Raw genomic sequence first — 19300 nt, forward strand, 5'->3', positions numbered from 1 at the left:
TTCAAATATATTTGGAGATCCGTCCAACACCGCTCAGGGCTGTCGTGACTGCACGCGAATCATTTGGTCATCCTTAAATTTATATTCACATTATTATAATAAAATGCCATCCATGATTCAGACGGACATAGAAATTGCTAAGCAATGATCACAGATTATATATTCGTGTTGATTGATATATTTACATGAATCAAATATAAATATCAAACTTGACACGTGATTTAATTTCTTTCAGCTGTTTATGCTATATGATTTACGACGTAACACGATACGATAACAAACGCAACGGATTAATTTCAGCAGAAATGTCATTGACGATTTTTAAAAATGGAACTACCATTTGTTTCTATAATATATGTGATTGGTATTGAACTTCATTTGATGTTGTATTTGAAAATAGAACAATTTCATTTGTTTATGTAATTCATTTATCCTGCAATAAAGTTCTTTGGAAAATATTTTTGAAAATAGAATGAGTAGATTTGTTAATATAGCTGATATGTCGGACATTCAAATTCATGTGATAATATATTATAGTTTGTTGATTGTTAGCGTCTTACCTATTCGAGGGCTGCTTCGGATTCATAAATTATTTCGGATTGTATCTAGACAGGGAGCGTGGCTCGAGCCCGCCTAAATAATATTTAAATTTAGAACAGCGAAGGGATGGGACATGTGTGTCGTAACGCGTTTGGCGAAATGTGATTACGGTCTGTAATTAACGAGCTGCTATTTTAGTACCAGACGATACAAATATTAAAATATAACAGGAATCGACAAAGGGAAAACCGTTTAAGTATCACAATCCTTTACAATATATATTCGTGAAAGTGTTTTACCGTTGGCCGTGTCTACCATTTTGTGAGCCTGTAATAATGCATGCTTTCAATTGCAGACTAATTATTCAAACATGAGAAACTCATTCGGCGTCAGTTTTTAAGTGTAAAGAGAGATTAGTTGACTTAACGTCCGTGGGTCATTGTGATGTGGTCCGATAATGGTGATACATTATGAAAAGTATTACATACAGCATATACAGAATAATGGCCACAGTGGAGTGTCTTATAAAATTTCATTGGGATTCAGCGCTCGTATTCTGTGTGAAAGACTCCTGCTTATGAATACATTACGTACGTACATTAATTTATTGATTGTTATTCAAATTGGGTTTCTCAATCGGAGGTTGGAGGTGATACGGCTCGTCTCGCTCTTTGTAACAACAGTTTTGAGGTTGAAATGCGTGAATTTTGAATATTTTAGTTGTTTGTTAATGTCTCTGCGTCACCGGTGTGAGGTTTACGTGTCGAATGATGTGTTTGTAACAAATTAAGACCATTGATTGACAGTTGATGAATTTGACAACCCCAAATTGATTTAATGGATTTTTATTAGTTTAATCTTGAAATTATCTTAAATATTATCTCGTATAATACATATTACAACTATCAACAAAAATCTACTTTACGGCTGAAAAGAATGTCGTCAATGAATGGTATTTATAGGTGATTATTGAACGAATCCGTGAACTAAGTCGTCGGAAGCAACTAGTGTAAATAAATAAAACTATGACACTTAACATTAAGAGTAATTGGTGATTCGTAGCTCGATATTAGGTATACCTACATACCATATATCCTTCGTTGTAACACAATGATAATGACACATATTTAAAAATAAATTAAAATTTACTTAAATAATTAGTATTATGTATATGTTAACGAGCTATAATAAAACATATATATATATATGTATATATATTACGTGTAGGATGTCGGCACAGCCCTGTTTTATTTCATTGTTAATTATTCTTTGAATGTCTTGTTTTTAATGACAAAAGGCAGTTTTTATTATTTGATCGGTCTCTCGTTTCAGTAATTGTTGGTGGGACGTGATTTTAATATACCATGCATGTGCTTAAATCTCTTTTATCTTATGCTAATTGTGTGTGTGTGTGTGTGTGTGTGTGTGTGTGTGTGTGTGTGTGTGTGTGTTTGAATGTATGCGTGATCCCAGGTTGCTGTATAATTTTTTCATTACACATATGCCTTCACACGTCCACATAAAGTATGTATGATTCTTACGATTGAGCTCATAATTGATATATATTATATATGTACATATTTTTCTTTTCTTAAATTAACTATTTTTTATTAGTACTATAAGCATACATTTAATATTTGATATATGACGTCACCAACATATAAGTATGTATTATCTCGTTAACAATTGTGAAAATTTAAAAAAAAACTTTAAGTCAAGCTCATTAAAAACATATATAATGAATATACGTAATAAATCATATATTTATAAAAATATACTCACCTCGTCCGTCCGTGATCACGGTTGCTGCAAAGTAACCGAAACGACGGGGGCATGTAGTTAAGATAATTAAAATCTCGTAATAAATCCGAAAATATTACTTTTATTATTAATAGACAAAATAATATGGATACTGAATAATTTTAATAGACATATCATTTAATTCATCTGAACAAACGAATTAGTTAGCATCAATGAAACCAAAATGAGAATTTTATATAGGAAAAACCATATCGGGAAAACCTAAATAAAGTATGGAAACAGCACATGTATTAATAGATATTAGCATCGCGCATCTAACAGATGTAACGGTTTGTGTGAACAGTATAGTGAATCATACAATACTATACAATAGACAGGAATTGAATCAGATTTCTTAATAAATTTGTAATACCATATTTGATAAGACGATTCATTGTTATACGATAATTAAGTTAATTTAATCGTACAATAATTACAATTATATATGACCTCGGATCCGATGTATCCGTTATTATATATATATGTATGTATGTATGATATTGTATATAGTAATACCCCCCAAGTACCACGTCGAGGGTCCGCCGCCCCCTCTATTTGTCCTCTTGTCACAAGTTCTCTGTCACGTGTGGTCCGTAACTACAGTAGCCGTATTTAAGGACCTCAGTAAACACTAATTGTGTATACTTAAATGATACAGTTACTATTATTTTATAATAATAAACTAACGTTTCTGATTTTTTTAACTTGTTTCTAATCTTATATGTCTTTTTTTTATATATTATATTAGAGTTCGAGATTAATCGTGATCACATTAATCGTGATCAATGACAGACTAGATTTCATCAGAACATTTTAAAGACCACTTATTATTTACTTTACATAGGTAACTTGCTAAAATAAAACAGAATTTACTGTTTATATTTACTCACATGTATATATGAATAAATCTATGTTTATATATATATATAGTATTTAATAAGTTCGTTATAGCGGCCATAAAAAATATACCGATGGCATTACTTGTACTAAGATCTGCGGTTAGCGAGTTCAACTTACACGTAATATTTTATGAAACTATCAATTGGTGTAAATTGTAATATTATATTAAAATGTTTAAGTACTGATTCGTTGAAACTAAGTCGTGCGACACGCCTCTTCCTGTTGCGAAACTATCTCGTCGACTTCATGGTTTATTGTAAACAAAAATACGACTTCTGATATACAAAAGTGTACGTTTTTATGTTTATTTACATATATCACATGAACATATAGATCTGTTTTATTTTATAATCTATTGCAAAACAATTTAAATTGAATAGAAAGGTGTAATTTTGTAATACGCTTAATTTAGCTTCCTCGAAACTATAAGGGGTGGGCTGGCTATAAAAATGTAAATAGCCTTAGCTCGGGGTGTCGGGAGCAATTGTCGCCTACACGCCATGTTTATTCATTTGACAACATTTTATTATACCATATAAACATTTGATTGTTAATCTGTAATTATTATTTTTTAAATAAAGAACGTTGTCTTAAAAATATATAAGATCTTTTTGGAAGAATGTTCTACATGATATTAATTTTTTCTTTACTTAGAACCTTAAAAACTGAGTCCGAACAAAGTAGTTTGCATATGCATTCCGATGTTTTTTATCCTGTTGAATAGTGAAGGGATTAAAATAAATATACATTGTTAGCCTTCTATTAGCGCTTTTAAGGTTTACGGGTGGATATTTATTAAAAAATTTGTGGATTTTACATCGTTTCTATTAATAATTCATTTATTTTTTTAAAAAAAACTTTATAAGGATTAATGTTCTGTCTTATTTATATTTAGAGTAATAGATTAATTTAAATTTACAAGATACTGCGAGACAGCTTGTTGAGATGTTAATTGTACACCAAATCCGAAGTATCGTTTTCTGGTTGTTGACCGCCAGTCTATCAAATTGGGGACTCGATTCTTCAAAGCGGCCACTATACCTGTAAAGTGTACTAAGTGATATGTTGTTGTTCTAGGGACGGATCTTGATGGCAACCGTGTGTGGTCTTACAGACGGCGTCTCAATAAAACGATCTATGGTATTATACATATACACAAATACAAACCTTATGTCTATGCATCAGGAGTTAAAATCAAGTGTAGCGTATATAACTGGTGGTGGAGTTTAAATTGGGTGGCTTTTTAGATAGTCGAGGTGTTATTTTAAGTTAATGTTTGATTAAATCGGGATCGGCTATGCATTTGTTGATGTAAATGAGATGAAATTTGCAAATATGTCGTCAGACGTCGCGTGGGTGCCATTGTGCTGCGTAAAATACGGTCCGCGTCCAGGATATCTCTAATTGCGGCTTACTCATCAGCAATTAGACCGAAATGAAAGCAAAGACGAATAATACATTACATCTGTGCCAAAAAAATATGATAAAAAAACTACTTAATGTATTTGTCTAATTTAATAAATATTTACGATTGAATAGAAAAGAAAATCTATAGGAAGCCATTACTAAATTAATGACAGCTCGATTTGACAGCCGCTTATCACGCCATCTAGCGCAAACTGTGACCGTCGACGGACGCTGGCCGTCAAAATGTTATGATGCCTTTGATTTAGTGCTCCTTTCATCGAGCGTTGCATTGATATATCAATTATTTGAAACATCTTAGCTTGATATTTTTTTGAACATGATCTTACTTTCATGTCATACGGTTTGAGATTAATCATTAATTATCATAATAAGTATTCCACATTATCTGATTTGGATGAGCGATTCTTTATAATCGTTCACGGAATGATATAAAAAAAAAATGTATTCGTTTATAATCGTGAGTCGCATTATGACGTCTGTGTTTGACAGACGCCATTTATATCATGGCGAAATGAGTATAATAATTTCATTACTTTTTATTCATATATATATGGAAATATTTTTTATTTCATTGGTATTGTCCTGTTTTGTTCACTTTTTTTTTTTAATATTAAAATCAAATGTCTGTTTGGTGTCGCGATTGTTTGTAAATAAGCATTCGTCGCGGGGGGTACCAATTATAATTATACCCGGGCACACCATAATATGTATATGATCTGTACTATTATTAATTTCTAGATATGAAAGAGGAATAGTTCAAAAATGATTCGAGTATCAACAAAATTCGATACTAACACTGATATTCCCACTAATAATATTTATATTACAATGTTCTTTACATATTTATCGTATATATAAAACCATCGAATCTCTACGAACAAGATTTTGTATAACAAAGACTTCAGAAAAACATCTATAGATAGCATCACAAATAAATCATAACATCAATTTAGATTTACAATCGAATTGTTATGATTTATTCTGGTCGTGGGTCGGAGTGAATAAACCTATATACTGACAATACATTGATGCTTGACAGATCACGTTGATAGTATCGGCATGAACTAGTGTTATACTCTAACTTTCAATGTATTATTACATTATTATAAACACTATATTTAACAGAACACTTAGTTACATATGTTTGAATATAGATTTAATTTCGTTCTTTGTAATTACAAATGTCTGAACGAATATTCGCTTGTGTATATTAACGCTTGTGGTGTGGTGGAAGCTTTATGACAAATCTGGGTTTTCTCATCGATATTCAATATATTTTTTTGTTTAATTTAAATCGTGACTTATTTGACTTATCGGGAAGGGTTCTTATTGATTTTGTATGTTTGTTCTGATGGTTGAGTTTTCGAAGGACTACGTAAAGTGTACACGATGATGGGACCATTTTTTTTTGTTTAAAAAAATGAAATACCATTAAAAAGCAGTTTATATATAAAATTAAAAACAACGAAACGACCACGTAAACTATTTTACTTATATTTATCTTTTGATTTAATGTATTCATTATTATTTTTAATGTTGGTGGTCAGAAATGTATGCTTTTTGTACTTATAGTAAATATAAAATATATTCTTAATAAGAATAAAAATTAAATATTTCAACCTGAGGCCGTCAGGACGGACGTTTAACATATTAATGATAGCTGATACGACACATGCCTACCGTCCGTGATTGATAACAGAATTCAGAGGACGCGATATTAAGATTAACTATATTATTGTGATGTATGGGGATGAGAACAAAATGACTTCGATAACAAACAACCAGAGAGTTTCTATTTAAAATATTGTTATGTTCGGAATTGACGTTTGACAGACGAGTTGAATTAAAAAAAAAAATTACAATACTTTGGCTGTATAAATTTGGGTCAAAGCTGTTTTGTTCTTTTCAATATTAAAAATATGTTTCTGCTAGCGTATTAGAATTGCTATGCAATATTCATTCCGTATATAACGGTCAGTTGGTAGTATTCATTTCATCAGGTCACCCATCTGCGGTCAGAACTTAGTTTCCTGATCTTTACGACCAGAACCTGGTAATTAAACTTCGTTTTAACGATACACCGCAGCCATTGTCTCTTATGAAAACAACAACATTGTATTCAAAAACCTTTTTTTAATATTTAAAACCGTTCGCTACTTATTTTAAGATTTAAAAACATAAGTGATTATTGTGGGAGAGAATGAAAAAGAATTCAAATGATTTGATTACGTACGGTTTTTCGTCTGCGGTTAATAGAGTTATGTTTTACTTAAAAGATTATAAAAGTTTGTTTTTTGTGTGTAATATGAGCCATATGACATCAGATTTCTACAAACCAGTCTCAGCCTGGTTTCTGGAAGGAAGTGACATCTTTTATTTGAATAGCTCGGACAACATCCGCTTGTTACAGCTCATATAGTGTTGATATCCAAAAGGTATCGTTTGCATTAATTTGTATTTAATTTGAAATTATATAAGGAATTTGTTTTAAGTATACCTGTGGTGAATATATTAAAAGAGTAACAGTATTTTATTAAAAAGTTTAAACCATAGTTGATTCAATAGCTTGCAACTTTTCTATGAGTTCGATATATTAATTACGGACGAAAAGCTGGCAAACCTTTACTGCTATGATTCCAGGTCAGTTTACCTATATCTGCCAGCTCAAATTCCCTTTTTTTTGAAATTACATCTAGAAAATAGCAAGGAACATCAAAGATTTTTGATCAGTCTTGATCAGGTCGACTGTCTGCTAATAAAGTACCAGTATAGTAGGAGTTTTAATTTCATTCATTCCGGTTTAGAAAGTGGCAATTTGTCCCTTATGGTTTTGAGGTATTGAATTAGCGAGTTAGAAGAATGAGTTACATATTCTGGTGTTCAATAAAACAGCTCTCTCAAAGTAAATGTGGAGGCGACGCGATACAGGTTAATATTTCGCAATTTTCCCTTCGCCGTGACTCAGGTTAAACATGCGAGGAATCACAAAGGCTTTAAAAACCAATGATATTTACAGTTTACGGCACTGAGTACTGTAAACAAGAATGGATGATACGAGACGGATTCATGTTTTACGCCATTTTTCCGCAATGCGTCATTTGATCAAGGGTTATCGTTTGCGATAGGTATGGGAGAGTGTTGTATTTTCAATTTGAATAACCACTTAGCGAGCAGCGAGCTCCGAGTCGCGTCCACGAAGGGAAACGTGTTACATTTTAAAAGATTCCTCGAACTATCACCCCGGCGCGCCTACATGCAATAAAACCAATCGATTATTACCTATTTGTAGAGCTGAAGGAACAGCCAGTAAAGCAATGAGGTGTGTTGGTGTTGGAGGCACGAGCCTCGTCCGTCGCTCGTGAGAAATGTAAATATTGAATCTCGTTGCTACGTCTCGAAATTGTCTCAACGATTTCTATATTTCCACATATATCGTGTTAATATCCCGTCCGTGCGACCGATGTTCCGTCCCGCTATTAATTGCTCGTCGTACATCTTGCGTCACGAATGTCTCCGTAAACAGATTCATCCCAGTCGTGATTCAAAAACTCGTCTTTATTTGCGCTTTCTATGCATAAATAAATATGTATAAAGGTGTATTATCGTTTAGTATCTGGCACGCGTCAATCAAACGTAATGTACACGAAACCCACCGATTTGTCACTCCGCCATTTTGACTCATTTACAATAGTGGAAGCCATTTTTGTGACAATAATTAACAGATAGATATCTTTGACCGGACGCTTTCTAGTTTTTGTTTTCTAAAATAATTATCATCACAATAAGCGACACGATCTCTTTTTACTTACCGCTGTTGCGGTATTTTGAATATAATTAAGCGGTCCTGTTCAAGAAGCCGCAGTAAATTAACGTCTATTGGTACAGGTCGAACGGATTTCGTCGTAGTACATAAATTTCAATACATCCTTAGTACATTGTTAATAACTGAAATGTTGCTATAATCGTCTCATAGTACGTATATTTGTAGGTGTGAACAGTTTGTAGCGTTGGCGAACGGTCGGTCTGTAGGTAATTGTCACTGGAAGTATTTTAGCGACGTATGTGAAGCGTTAAACAGCTGTTAAGCATGAGTTAGCGTACAACGCTGTGATGTGTACCGGCGGCGCGTCACGCCGTCAATGGGTCAGGTTATTTACCTCTTCTTATCACCTTTTGTTTTGCTCAAACACTCGGCGCTTTTCGTATATCGATTTCCCGGCTTTTTCTCGCAGTCACTAGAGGGAATTCGTATTTGATGTGTTCCATGCTATTTTTGTATTACGAAGGCGAATGGAATGTTTGTAAAACAATATCGTATCAAAAGTCCACAATGAAATAGAAGCCGGGCTATTGGATAAGGCTAAATAAATGCATCGGATGCTGATCGGCGATACAGGTCCTTGTGTCCACATTAGCATCTCGACGGAGGAGTGTGCAAACAGTGAGGGTCATCTGATGAAATGTTCAAAGGCTTTTAGTTCCCGAGAATTATTAAATGAAGCCCCAGGATCGTAATGTAAACAAGCCGTGTTTGTCGGACCAACAACCTGTTGCTTTGTGGACGGTTTGATGCGAGCCTCGACTTATTGGCGGTTATTTTATGTCTCCTAATGTTAATGTTACTGAGGCTTTTAATATTGCAACTTTGTGACTGTAAAATATCTATCTGGTATTGCTTTATGTTTCTCTATTATGTACGTATGTTATTATTGTATTCTTTGTGAGTCTCGCAAGACTAGATGGATACGATTTTAATGTATTTTGCTTACATTCTCATGGAGCGCTGTTAATTTACCGGCGCCTACATATCAACGAGTCATTTGTGAGTTGTGCAAACTCCGCAGATTTCCCTTCATCTTCGACAATATTGCGCATGTGGATGTTGCAATGGAACAAGAGATATGTGTAGATATCTAGGCAAATATGTTAGGTCTATGTAAACACAGGTAGCAAGTATCCTGGTGCTAATACTGCTAATGTGTGGACAAAGCTGGTCGTGACGGGCCCCGCTAATAAATGTTCCAGGGAGCTCCAACTGATATATCACGCGGTCTTAAGGAATCTGCGCTTCGTTATTGTCTCTTTTTGATATTTGTAACCACTGAGACATCGTACACGATTTTATTTTAATGTATCAATGGACTTTATTTAGTTTATTTTAACTTTCCTAACTTAAAGATTCACATGTTTCAGTTGTGAGTACGTATGAATCGTGATATAAAAAAAATAATGACGTCACATCTCATTAGATATCAATTCAACATCGAGAACTCACAAACAATGGAATATGAAATAATTGGTACAACATCCAAAGAAAACAAAAGTAAATATTAACTGAGGCGATCGAACGTAGATGCTCTCTTTAGACGTGTTGTTAACAAGTGTATGACATTTCTTTAAATCACTCTCCTATACATAGATATATACGCATTAACAACTAAACGTTTGTTATTTTATTACCATCGATATTTACATTGGATACAGAACACGTTGGGAGTACATCATTCATTACAAGTTTTCTATTTGATTTCGCCTCATAAAAGCCGCTCGCACGGAGACGATTACGATTTCTATCACAAATATTACATTGTACATAGGCTGGGCGATTTCATCGAAATAATCGTAGCCGGAGAATGTAAACAATATTACCGTGGATTAAGATTCAATATGCATTGTCATAAACAGAATTTATTCACGGAGTAGGTGCGCCGTCTGTAATCGCTTCATAAAGTAGCACTTTCCCTAAGTACGGCTCATTCATTGATATATACAAAAAATACTGCTATTCTAATGTAGTCTTCATTGTTGTTGCATTTAAGATATATTTTCTATAGCGTATGTGTTTATGTGCTAACGAACGGTCCGTCCTTCTGTTTATAGAACAAGTGTTTCGGAAATCTTCTAAGAAGGTTCTTGTTTATTCAAACAATAAAGTAGTTCCTTTAAATGGTACCGATGAATTTTATCACTCTCAATTACGTTGTTTCACGTTTAATAAGATCGTCGTCATCGGTTACGTTATAAATAAAATACCTAATTATTGTAACAGACCCTACTACTGCTACTGAAGTGAAAATTTTCTTCGAATGTTCTTAGAAACGCTATTAAATCGCGCAGCGGTGCCAATGGATATTTTCATTTAGAAAATAGTTATAATGTGTCTCCAATAGCCCGAGGGCGATGTTGGCTTGGTTGAGATAAACATTACTATGTAGGAAGTGTTAAGTTGTAGTGGAATTCCGGTCAGATTTATTGACATATTCAGTTCCATCGGATCTTAATACTCACAGTTATCTTATTATTATAAAATCACGAGGAGTTTTTCAACAATGAAGCACGAATTATATATAATGTTTGTGTTGGCGTTAGCGTTAGCGTATGTGCTAACTTCATCCCACTTAACTATCGGCGTGTCCGTTTTTAGTGTTTGTTACTTTATAAACGAGATTCGTTTCATATAAAACATCAGAGTAATTTATTGTTATGTTAAATTGTTTTATAGAACGTTTAAGTCAATTTGCGGTTAGGATTTAAAAAAAAAAAAAAAAACCTGAATTCAGTAGCTCGATGGTAATCATGAGAAAATCAGATATCTATGGCTTGGCATTGGATTTATGGTTTGGGTTCCGGCGTTGTTCGTGTTAATGATATGAATTTGGATACAGTGATTTTTTTTTACATTGATGTTAATTTTGCTTAAAACAAAAACAATGTTATATTAATAAACATAATCGTATTTAACATAAATTACAAAAATATCACATACATTTCTAATAATTTCCGATTGTGTTTCGTTTGTTTATATTATCGATAAATAATTAGCTAGTTAGAATTTCGCACCAAGCACATGTAGTGTATGAAGTTAAAACGTTACATATGCGTATTAAAAATCTACGGAACCCTAACCGTGTATTAGGGGAAGCTTGCGTGTTCCGCGCAGAGCGTTTATCCGAACGAAACATTTCACCGATAATAACTCCACATAATATAATAATGCGAATAATAAATAAAAATGGAAATAAAATAATAATTTTAATGTCGTAATTGGTGCCGCGGGCTGTGGCTTCATTTCGAACGATCCGATTACCTCTGTTTCGTTATTGATACCGATATTTCGATGAATTCAAAGTACTCGGTTGTAGGGAACCAGGGCCGGACTGGTTTAACGTGCTCATTACCGCTGGTTGCGTGAAATTAATTCGCAACGCCTTGTTGCCGTATAAATGGATCATTTATGACTAGCCTTGTGAAATCTGATTATAATATTTTACGACAATTATCATACAATTTCGAGTATTGTTCAAGATTTTCTATAGGATAATCGATATATATGCTATATTTAGTTATAACTTTTGATATATTTTCTTAGAGTAGTTTTAAAACGCTCGAGGTGTTTGTTTCGCCGACTACCCGCCATATGCTATCGGGTCGTTATCATGTACATTTACTTTAGTTCTGTGAACTCTCCTCGGGCTAAATATTATTTAAGCCGCAAACAAACATAATTCGGAAAAATTTCACATTTCATTATGTTATTTTTAAATTTACTAAACATCGCGTCGCATAATTGAAGGCTGGATGTATTTGTTTTGTTTTCTGTATTGGAAATTTAAAAAAAAAATTGTTCATCGTAAATTATTGTACACGTTGAGTTGACCGATATTCATTTTATATAACATCGAAAACTTATGGGTTTCATTTAACCAATATATGTTATTGTATAGCAACTCTCATAAAACACGATAAATTCATTCTCTAGTCCAAATAAAGCAATGAAAATTTGCAAATCTCTGTTGAGTTTTAAAATAAATAATATATTGGAAACACTGAGTTGTTATATCCATCAAAATATGTTATTACTTGTACGTGATTATTCGTGTGCAATTAATAGCAAACACAGCCAAGCGTATTGACTTACTAGTCGTGTTTGATCGCACGGGTTCGCTTGCATTTATTTAAATACGCGTATACAAAGTGTTATACCGCTCATTATAAATATAAATACATGGACGGACGAATGTCATAAGTGACAATTACAGTTAAATGTTAAATATAAAATGTTTAGTATCTGTGAGGATATATAATTTAGTGTAGGACATATAAGGACATTTTAAAAATGGAGGGAGGTTTAATGAGAGGCGGAATTTACTCTTTTTATACATAATCGCCCGACGCTTCGCGACATTTGAGCAATTACGGGACAAGCTAGTAACACGACACCTGCAACTCAGTTAAGTTAAAAATACGCTAATTATAAAAGCTTGGATCGCAATATTTATATGAATTCTATGAAATCTTATTTTCATTTAATAATTTAAATTGTTGTATTAGTGGGAGTGGCCGTTATGAGGCCGTGCGAGTGACGATATGTTATAAAATATATACGGCAAGTGTTTAAATATTCGCGTGGAAATTAGAGAGTAATATCAGTGCATTCCACAGTCGGCGCGATCTGAAGGGGACTCGTCAGGAGAGCAGTCCTGTGAGAGTTCTGATGAAGGCGTGGGAAGGGATGCGCCCCATCAGCAAATACACCAGCCCCTGCACCACAACCTCACCCACACCATCAACCAGCAACACCAGATAAACCATCACCAAAGAAACTCACCGCGACCCATGGAGCGAGAGTTGAAGGCAAGATCGCTTAATATTTGTTCCGCTTGTGTGACATACCATTAAATGTGTATGACTAAAGAAATACCTTGTTTTATTTGAATATCAATCGATATCATTAAATTCTATAACCCTATCATAAATGTTTTGTTTCGGTATCATATATTTAATTGAACCTTTGTCTCCAGGTCCGCGACGACTTCGAGTCTTTGAAGACTTCGCTGCATCCGCATCTGTCATCGTTGGCGTCTTTAGCTCAGGGCACTCCCCTCACCACCGCTGGTAGTGTTTTCGCACTCGCTGGCGGCGATCAGGGTTCCTTCCGCCCAGGGAACTTCCCCTACGCCCCCCCCGCTTTCTTAGCCCCCGCGCCCCCTCCCCCCGCACAGCCAGTGGGTTCCGCATCATCATCATCGTCCGAAGGAAGCGCGGCTGGCTGGAGTTTCGAAGAACAATATAAGCAGGTCCGTCAGGTATGTAGAGGTTTCCGCTAATTTTTTTTTACATTACTCATTTCCTTAATGGTTTATAAGTGGAAGAAATTTTTCAATCGGATTGACGTGTCCCATTACGATGATAATAGGCCAATAGTGAACTGCACCTGTCAATTTATATAAAGCGCAGTAAATATTTACCCCATAACAACATAATCAGAACACATTCAGCCGATGGTCGCCAGCAACCCCTTCGTAAGTTATTCATAACTAGAATCACATTATATCCAATAAACGCTTTCTTTCGCTACGTCGCCCCGACCTAACCCGTTTTCCCTTTGTTAAATATTTCATTTATTTGGCGTAGGGATTGCAGACGAGGGGTCATTCGGGCCCTGGACCGTGGAACAATAATGTAACACGTTGCGTTAGGGTTACACGATATTGTTAATAGTTACAATTGCTCTATACGTTCTTCGAAAATACTAAATGAAGTCGTCTGAGTTTTTAAAATTGATTTTTCGTATTTTGAAGCGCCCGCCGCGGTCGTATAGTGTGGTCCCGCGTCTTTCACGGCGACCGTTAACGAGATGTTAAGTACTTTATCATGGGAACAAAACAAGGAAAATTATCGTCTTCGATTGATCACTTCGTTCTTAACAAGACTTTAAACGTTAGCTATACGTTAAAACGTGCGTTTAAACCAACCGAGGACTACCGCTCGGTACGATTCCCCGAAACTCGTGGAGACTGAAAACGAAAAATATTTAACACATATAATTATCGCAACAACTGTATTGAGTTGTTTTAACGTAATTAGATTTTACATTTACACAATTATACCTTTTTTTTTTATGTGATGATAAAAATTACGAGTAACTGCGCCATTTTGAGTTTGCGGATCGTTGGTATCGTAAAATTTTAATTTACACTAATAACCTAGTATTAGACAATGCTCTTTAAGTGGAAAGCCTTTAAGCATAACTATAACTATTCATCTTACAATTAAGTTGATAATTGAATGAAAGTCTTTATAATTTAATGGCTTTATTTGTAGGAATTCTTCTTTAGTGAGTGTAAAGAGAAGTTTCTTCGACTTGTGCATCTCTCACTAATGATTCTTGACAGTTAATGAAGTGGTATGAAAACGTTGATAGCAAATATAGTATTATGTATGAAGTTATAAATTTAAATATCGATTTGATTGATTATCGATATAAAATTTATTGGTCAGTCTTTAAGTACAGAAAGAATGGCAACACTGGTCACTTTTATAACATTAATTAGAAGTATTGTTGCAATTGTGGTTCAATACAACAATTTAACATCACAATAAATAAATAAAAAAACATATTCTTATGCGACTGGAATTTACAATGTGTAGGTGTGAATTTACATCAATTAATAGTGCATATTCAAAGTCCTGAGACGCGGCTCGAATGATTTCAATGTTGCCATTTTTTTACGATTGCCTTTTAAATTGTTAGATTACAATATAATTGTTAGCACCTCATAAAACAGTTTTAATTTTAATTTTCTTTTAATCAATGTATGTGTATGTTTATTTTATTTTTTTTGTCATATTACATTTTAAAACTCTCCAGGACTTTCTTTGTTTAGTTTCATATAACCCGCGGCTGTAACCATGTAGTTGCTGATTAAAATAATAGCTTTTGAAATTTGCATTTCTATATTCGACATAAATCATTTAATTCTCAACCTTAACGTTAAGATTTAGAGTCTCATATTGAATTGTATTCCGATGGTATTTAATTCAGTAACATCAATGCGACATTCCTATTGGATGTTTTTATTATTCAAATAGTCCATTGTTGAATATTATTTTGTTATCAAAACGATCGATACATTAGTATCGAATTGGACTATTTCAATCATATGAGATGATAAAAAAAAAATTTTTTTCTTATCTTTTCCTCGCATAATTACATTCATCCCAGCAACCTCCCTCAATTTCAAATTTACGAACAGTCAGACGAGCGTACATATATTAAATTTACTTATCACATATTATTCTAGAACAATCTTTAATACTTGTATAACGAAGATTCATAATCTTATATTTCCCTTAATGTTTTCACGTACTGTGACTCCCGAGAACGGCGACCTCACATTTGTCACATCGCGACCAAAACACGCTAGGGGGCGGCGTTGTTTATCGACTACACGTTTGATTTATTTAATTTATCACTTACAATATATATATAATATAATATTTTATATTATAATGTCTCACATCGAAAATCTCGAGATTAATATCGTTTTTATTTTCTGGCATGTTCAGATCATAATTTCATTACAAGAATTTGCTTTTAAATTATTATTAACTGTAAATTATTTTCATTATTATAGATTACTACACGAATGATTTTCTCACGGGTGTCGCAATACCAAACTCAATACAGAGAGTTTTGCGGTATTTTATGTATACGTCTACCTATAATAGTTTTATTTAGTGAAAATTTAAAACTATCATCCTAGTTCTCCCATTCAAATTCATGGTACGGCAACATAAACGGTTTCCTAAAACTCTTTCTAAGTACAATCCCAAAACGCCGATGTTTAAGTCATTTAAATCCAAACGTCCATTAGATTCGCCGTGAACCTTTTAAAGTGCTAGTGTGTGGGTCTGTTAAAAACCGATGTTTTTTTTTTTACCAAACGATTAGCCAAGTGAGCCACGGTGCTGGTATTCGAGTGTTTTCGATATTTATTTCGTCTAGACGGTTTATCGACGCATACTTACTATGCTTTATCGTTGGAATGTTTTATACACTTCAAACAGATTACCGTTGAGGCTCCGTTGCAATGCGATCGTTTCGCATCGCTTTATGTTGTATATTATGTATCACAGGAATTATGTATGTAATCGTAAACCTACTGTTTCAGCCAATTAGGTTAACTTTGAGAGCGAGTCGAATTTTAATAAGCGACTTATACCGGTATGTAGTTAGTATTATCGCTCGGTACAAGCGTGTTACATACGAACAAGCCACTTTATCATATAAGATTATCGACCTAAATACTGCATTGTAAGAATCAGAATCGCTCGAACAGCTATTCGACGATGATCAGACTAAAAACAATGAACAAGAAACAAATTAGTTAAACATTAAAAAACATTTGAGACTTCCGATACTAATTAAGGTGTGTTCGAGTCATTATATATATTTTTTATATTTAGATACGGCTATAATCGTTAAACAGATTTGTCGTCGCAATTAGCCTTAAAATGGTGACTTCATAAAACTATACGATTTCATCGACCGATTGCTCCTTACGACACATCCAGTTTATTTAAATAGTCGAACTAAAGTTTGAGAATATTTCTGGAACAATAACTTAATTTTGAATGTTTGATTATAAAAAATATATTTAAAAAACATGTTTAATGACATCGGCTGTATAAATAAAAACCGAATCAGAAACTCGGCTGAAAAACATTTATTTAAAACCTCATTCATGACATCGGCTGTATAATTTTAATCGGCGACAACTTATCGTCTATGTTAAAATGTCTTAATTTAATTTCGGTTGCAACTCAATTAAAGTGAATTTGTTAATATAATTCCCTTATCTAAATGTTTGTTTTTTCGCACGCGTGTGTCGTAATATCACGACGGTGACGAGACCCAACTGACAGACTATTTCTGGCGGACGGCGCAGGGGACGTATGCAGTGATAACATTGCATTTTTTTATCTCTCTTTTGATTTAAACTTTTTCTTATATCGTGATTTCTATTAGTTTATTACAAAAAATAATATCACTTGATATTTTAGATGAGAGTCGCTCTATAAATAAAATAATAAAATGTTGCAATTTCTTATACATTTTTATATTCGAGATGTAAACAATGTTTTAAAACCTTTACATACTTATTATAAGAAAATTAAATAATAAAAACAAATGTTTTATTATGGCAATAAAACAAATAGATTCTTCATAGAAATACAGGAAAAACAATTTACAATTCAGTATTAAATACTTAATATTTATACTTTGTTGCGCAGTTATTTATTCTAAAGATGTGATTGGTTGATTAGACGTACCTTTTAGATTATACTTTATCTCATTTTACATTAAATTTACCTAAAATTATTTACAAGCAGTCATATTGAGTTACCAAGCATTGACATTTACAGACGTCAACGTGACAGAGTCAAGAGCTTTATTTGTAATCTATATTTAAAAAAAAAATTTTGTTTATTGGTCAACTTTTAAAGATTAGCTATTTCATAATCTTTGATTTTAATATCCAACAGTGTTAAAAAATCAATCTACATACTGACATTAAAATCTTAATTTCATTAAAGAATGAACCGTCTATTACTTAAATCAATTTTAAATAATATATTTATGCAAATTAGTATTTAACAGAAAGCCACCCCGAGTGAATTCAAAATGGCCTCTCATTCGATATCTCGCCATATGTATCGACTCAACGCACATTAACGTGTCGGGTGACCTCCCGTCACTGCACTATGCACATTCTATAAATAAATTGCATTTCATACGTTTTATTCGATTCCAAGATTAATATATGCAATGTTTGCTAGTACTAGAAAAAAATAATTAAGTTCGAAATTCAAAACTGACAGCACGACTAAATTCATGCTAACCTTTGGTTTTGTTTGAAATATATGCAGTAATGCTTCGAATAACTAAAATTCCTGTTCCCTGACGTACCAACGGATATCATCATATTTAGGTTTTCAAATATACGTCTGAATAAACAATTTAATTCAATATTAATGCCACGGTCTGGTAGATGAGTGAATCTTAAGTATAACGTAAAGAGTGCACAAGCCTGTATAAAAACGTTATGATGTTTCGTATTACAAGAGGGATCGGGGTTGGTCCGGAGGGAAGATTGAGATAGAAATAACCTCGCACGGGGCACGGAGCATCTGCCGAGTATAAATAGACCCCTCAGTAGTATCAAGGACATATCTGTTTATACCATACATTGACGATCTACTTACGATACCATTGATAAAAACACCGCCAAATTTGAATTTCGAACGCCCGCTAATATACAAACTTTTTCGTTTTACAACCTCTATGTACTATAGACTTCTGTAAAATCCATGATGACATATCTTTGGATGTCACGTAATCGTTATTCCGCGGTCGTTAATATAAGAATATTTGAAATAACAACTTCCTCCAGCCCCCAATTTGGTAACAAACATTTGGTTAGCAGTTTTTGCTTCTAACATTCCAATAAAATGTTTATCGCCAGCCATGCACATGTGACGCTCTTCAGGAGATTATTCTATTCCAGATTGCCACCCGGGCAAAAAATAAATAAATCCAGGACCTTAAACAAAAAATGGCCCAATCCGTAGATTACGGTCCCCTTGTATAGTTTACAGCTATTAAGAGTTATATAGGGCGTTATAAATAAATTATGTACTGTGACATATTGAACCTATTCCTATAGGTATTGTACTTATATTGGGTCACTGATTAAATAACTTCCACAGATAAAAATTTATTTTAATTTAATATATAGAAGATATACTAAATTGAAAACTATGCATTTCAGCAAAGACTTTTTACACA

At 33.4% G+C, this 19300-nt stretch overlaps 1 protein-coding gene across 4 annotated transcripts in view; it reads left to right on the top strand.

Moving 5' to 3' along the window:
• LOC116772011 (protein dead ringer) overlaps positions 1–19300 on the top strand; it is a 66128-nt gene that overhangs the window by 10020 nt on the left and 36808 nt on the right. For 2 of the 4 annotated variants that reach the window (XM_061528325.1, XM_061528327.1), the window contains exons 2-4: positions 4318–4380; positions 13111–13302; positions 13470–13754. In XM_061528325.1, the coding sequence (XP_061384309.1) occupies positions 4318–4380; positions 13111–13302; positions 13470–13754 (540 nt within the window). The remainder of the gene's footprint in view (positions 1–4317; positions 4381–13110; positions 13303–13469; positions 13755–19300) is intronic. The other 2 variants (XM_061528328.1, XM_061528329.1) reach the window with 2 other exon arrangements.

The sequence above is a fragment of the Danaus plexippus genome (assembly GCF_018135715.1).
Source record: "Danaus plexippus chromosome 16 unlocalized genomic scaffold, MEX_DaPlex mxdp_31, whole genome shotgun sequence".
Taxonomy (NCBI): Eukaryota; Metazoa; Arthropoda; class Insecta; order Lepidoptera; family Nymphalidae; genus Danaus; species Danaus plexippus.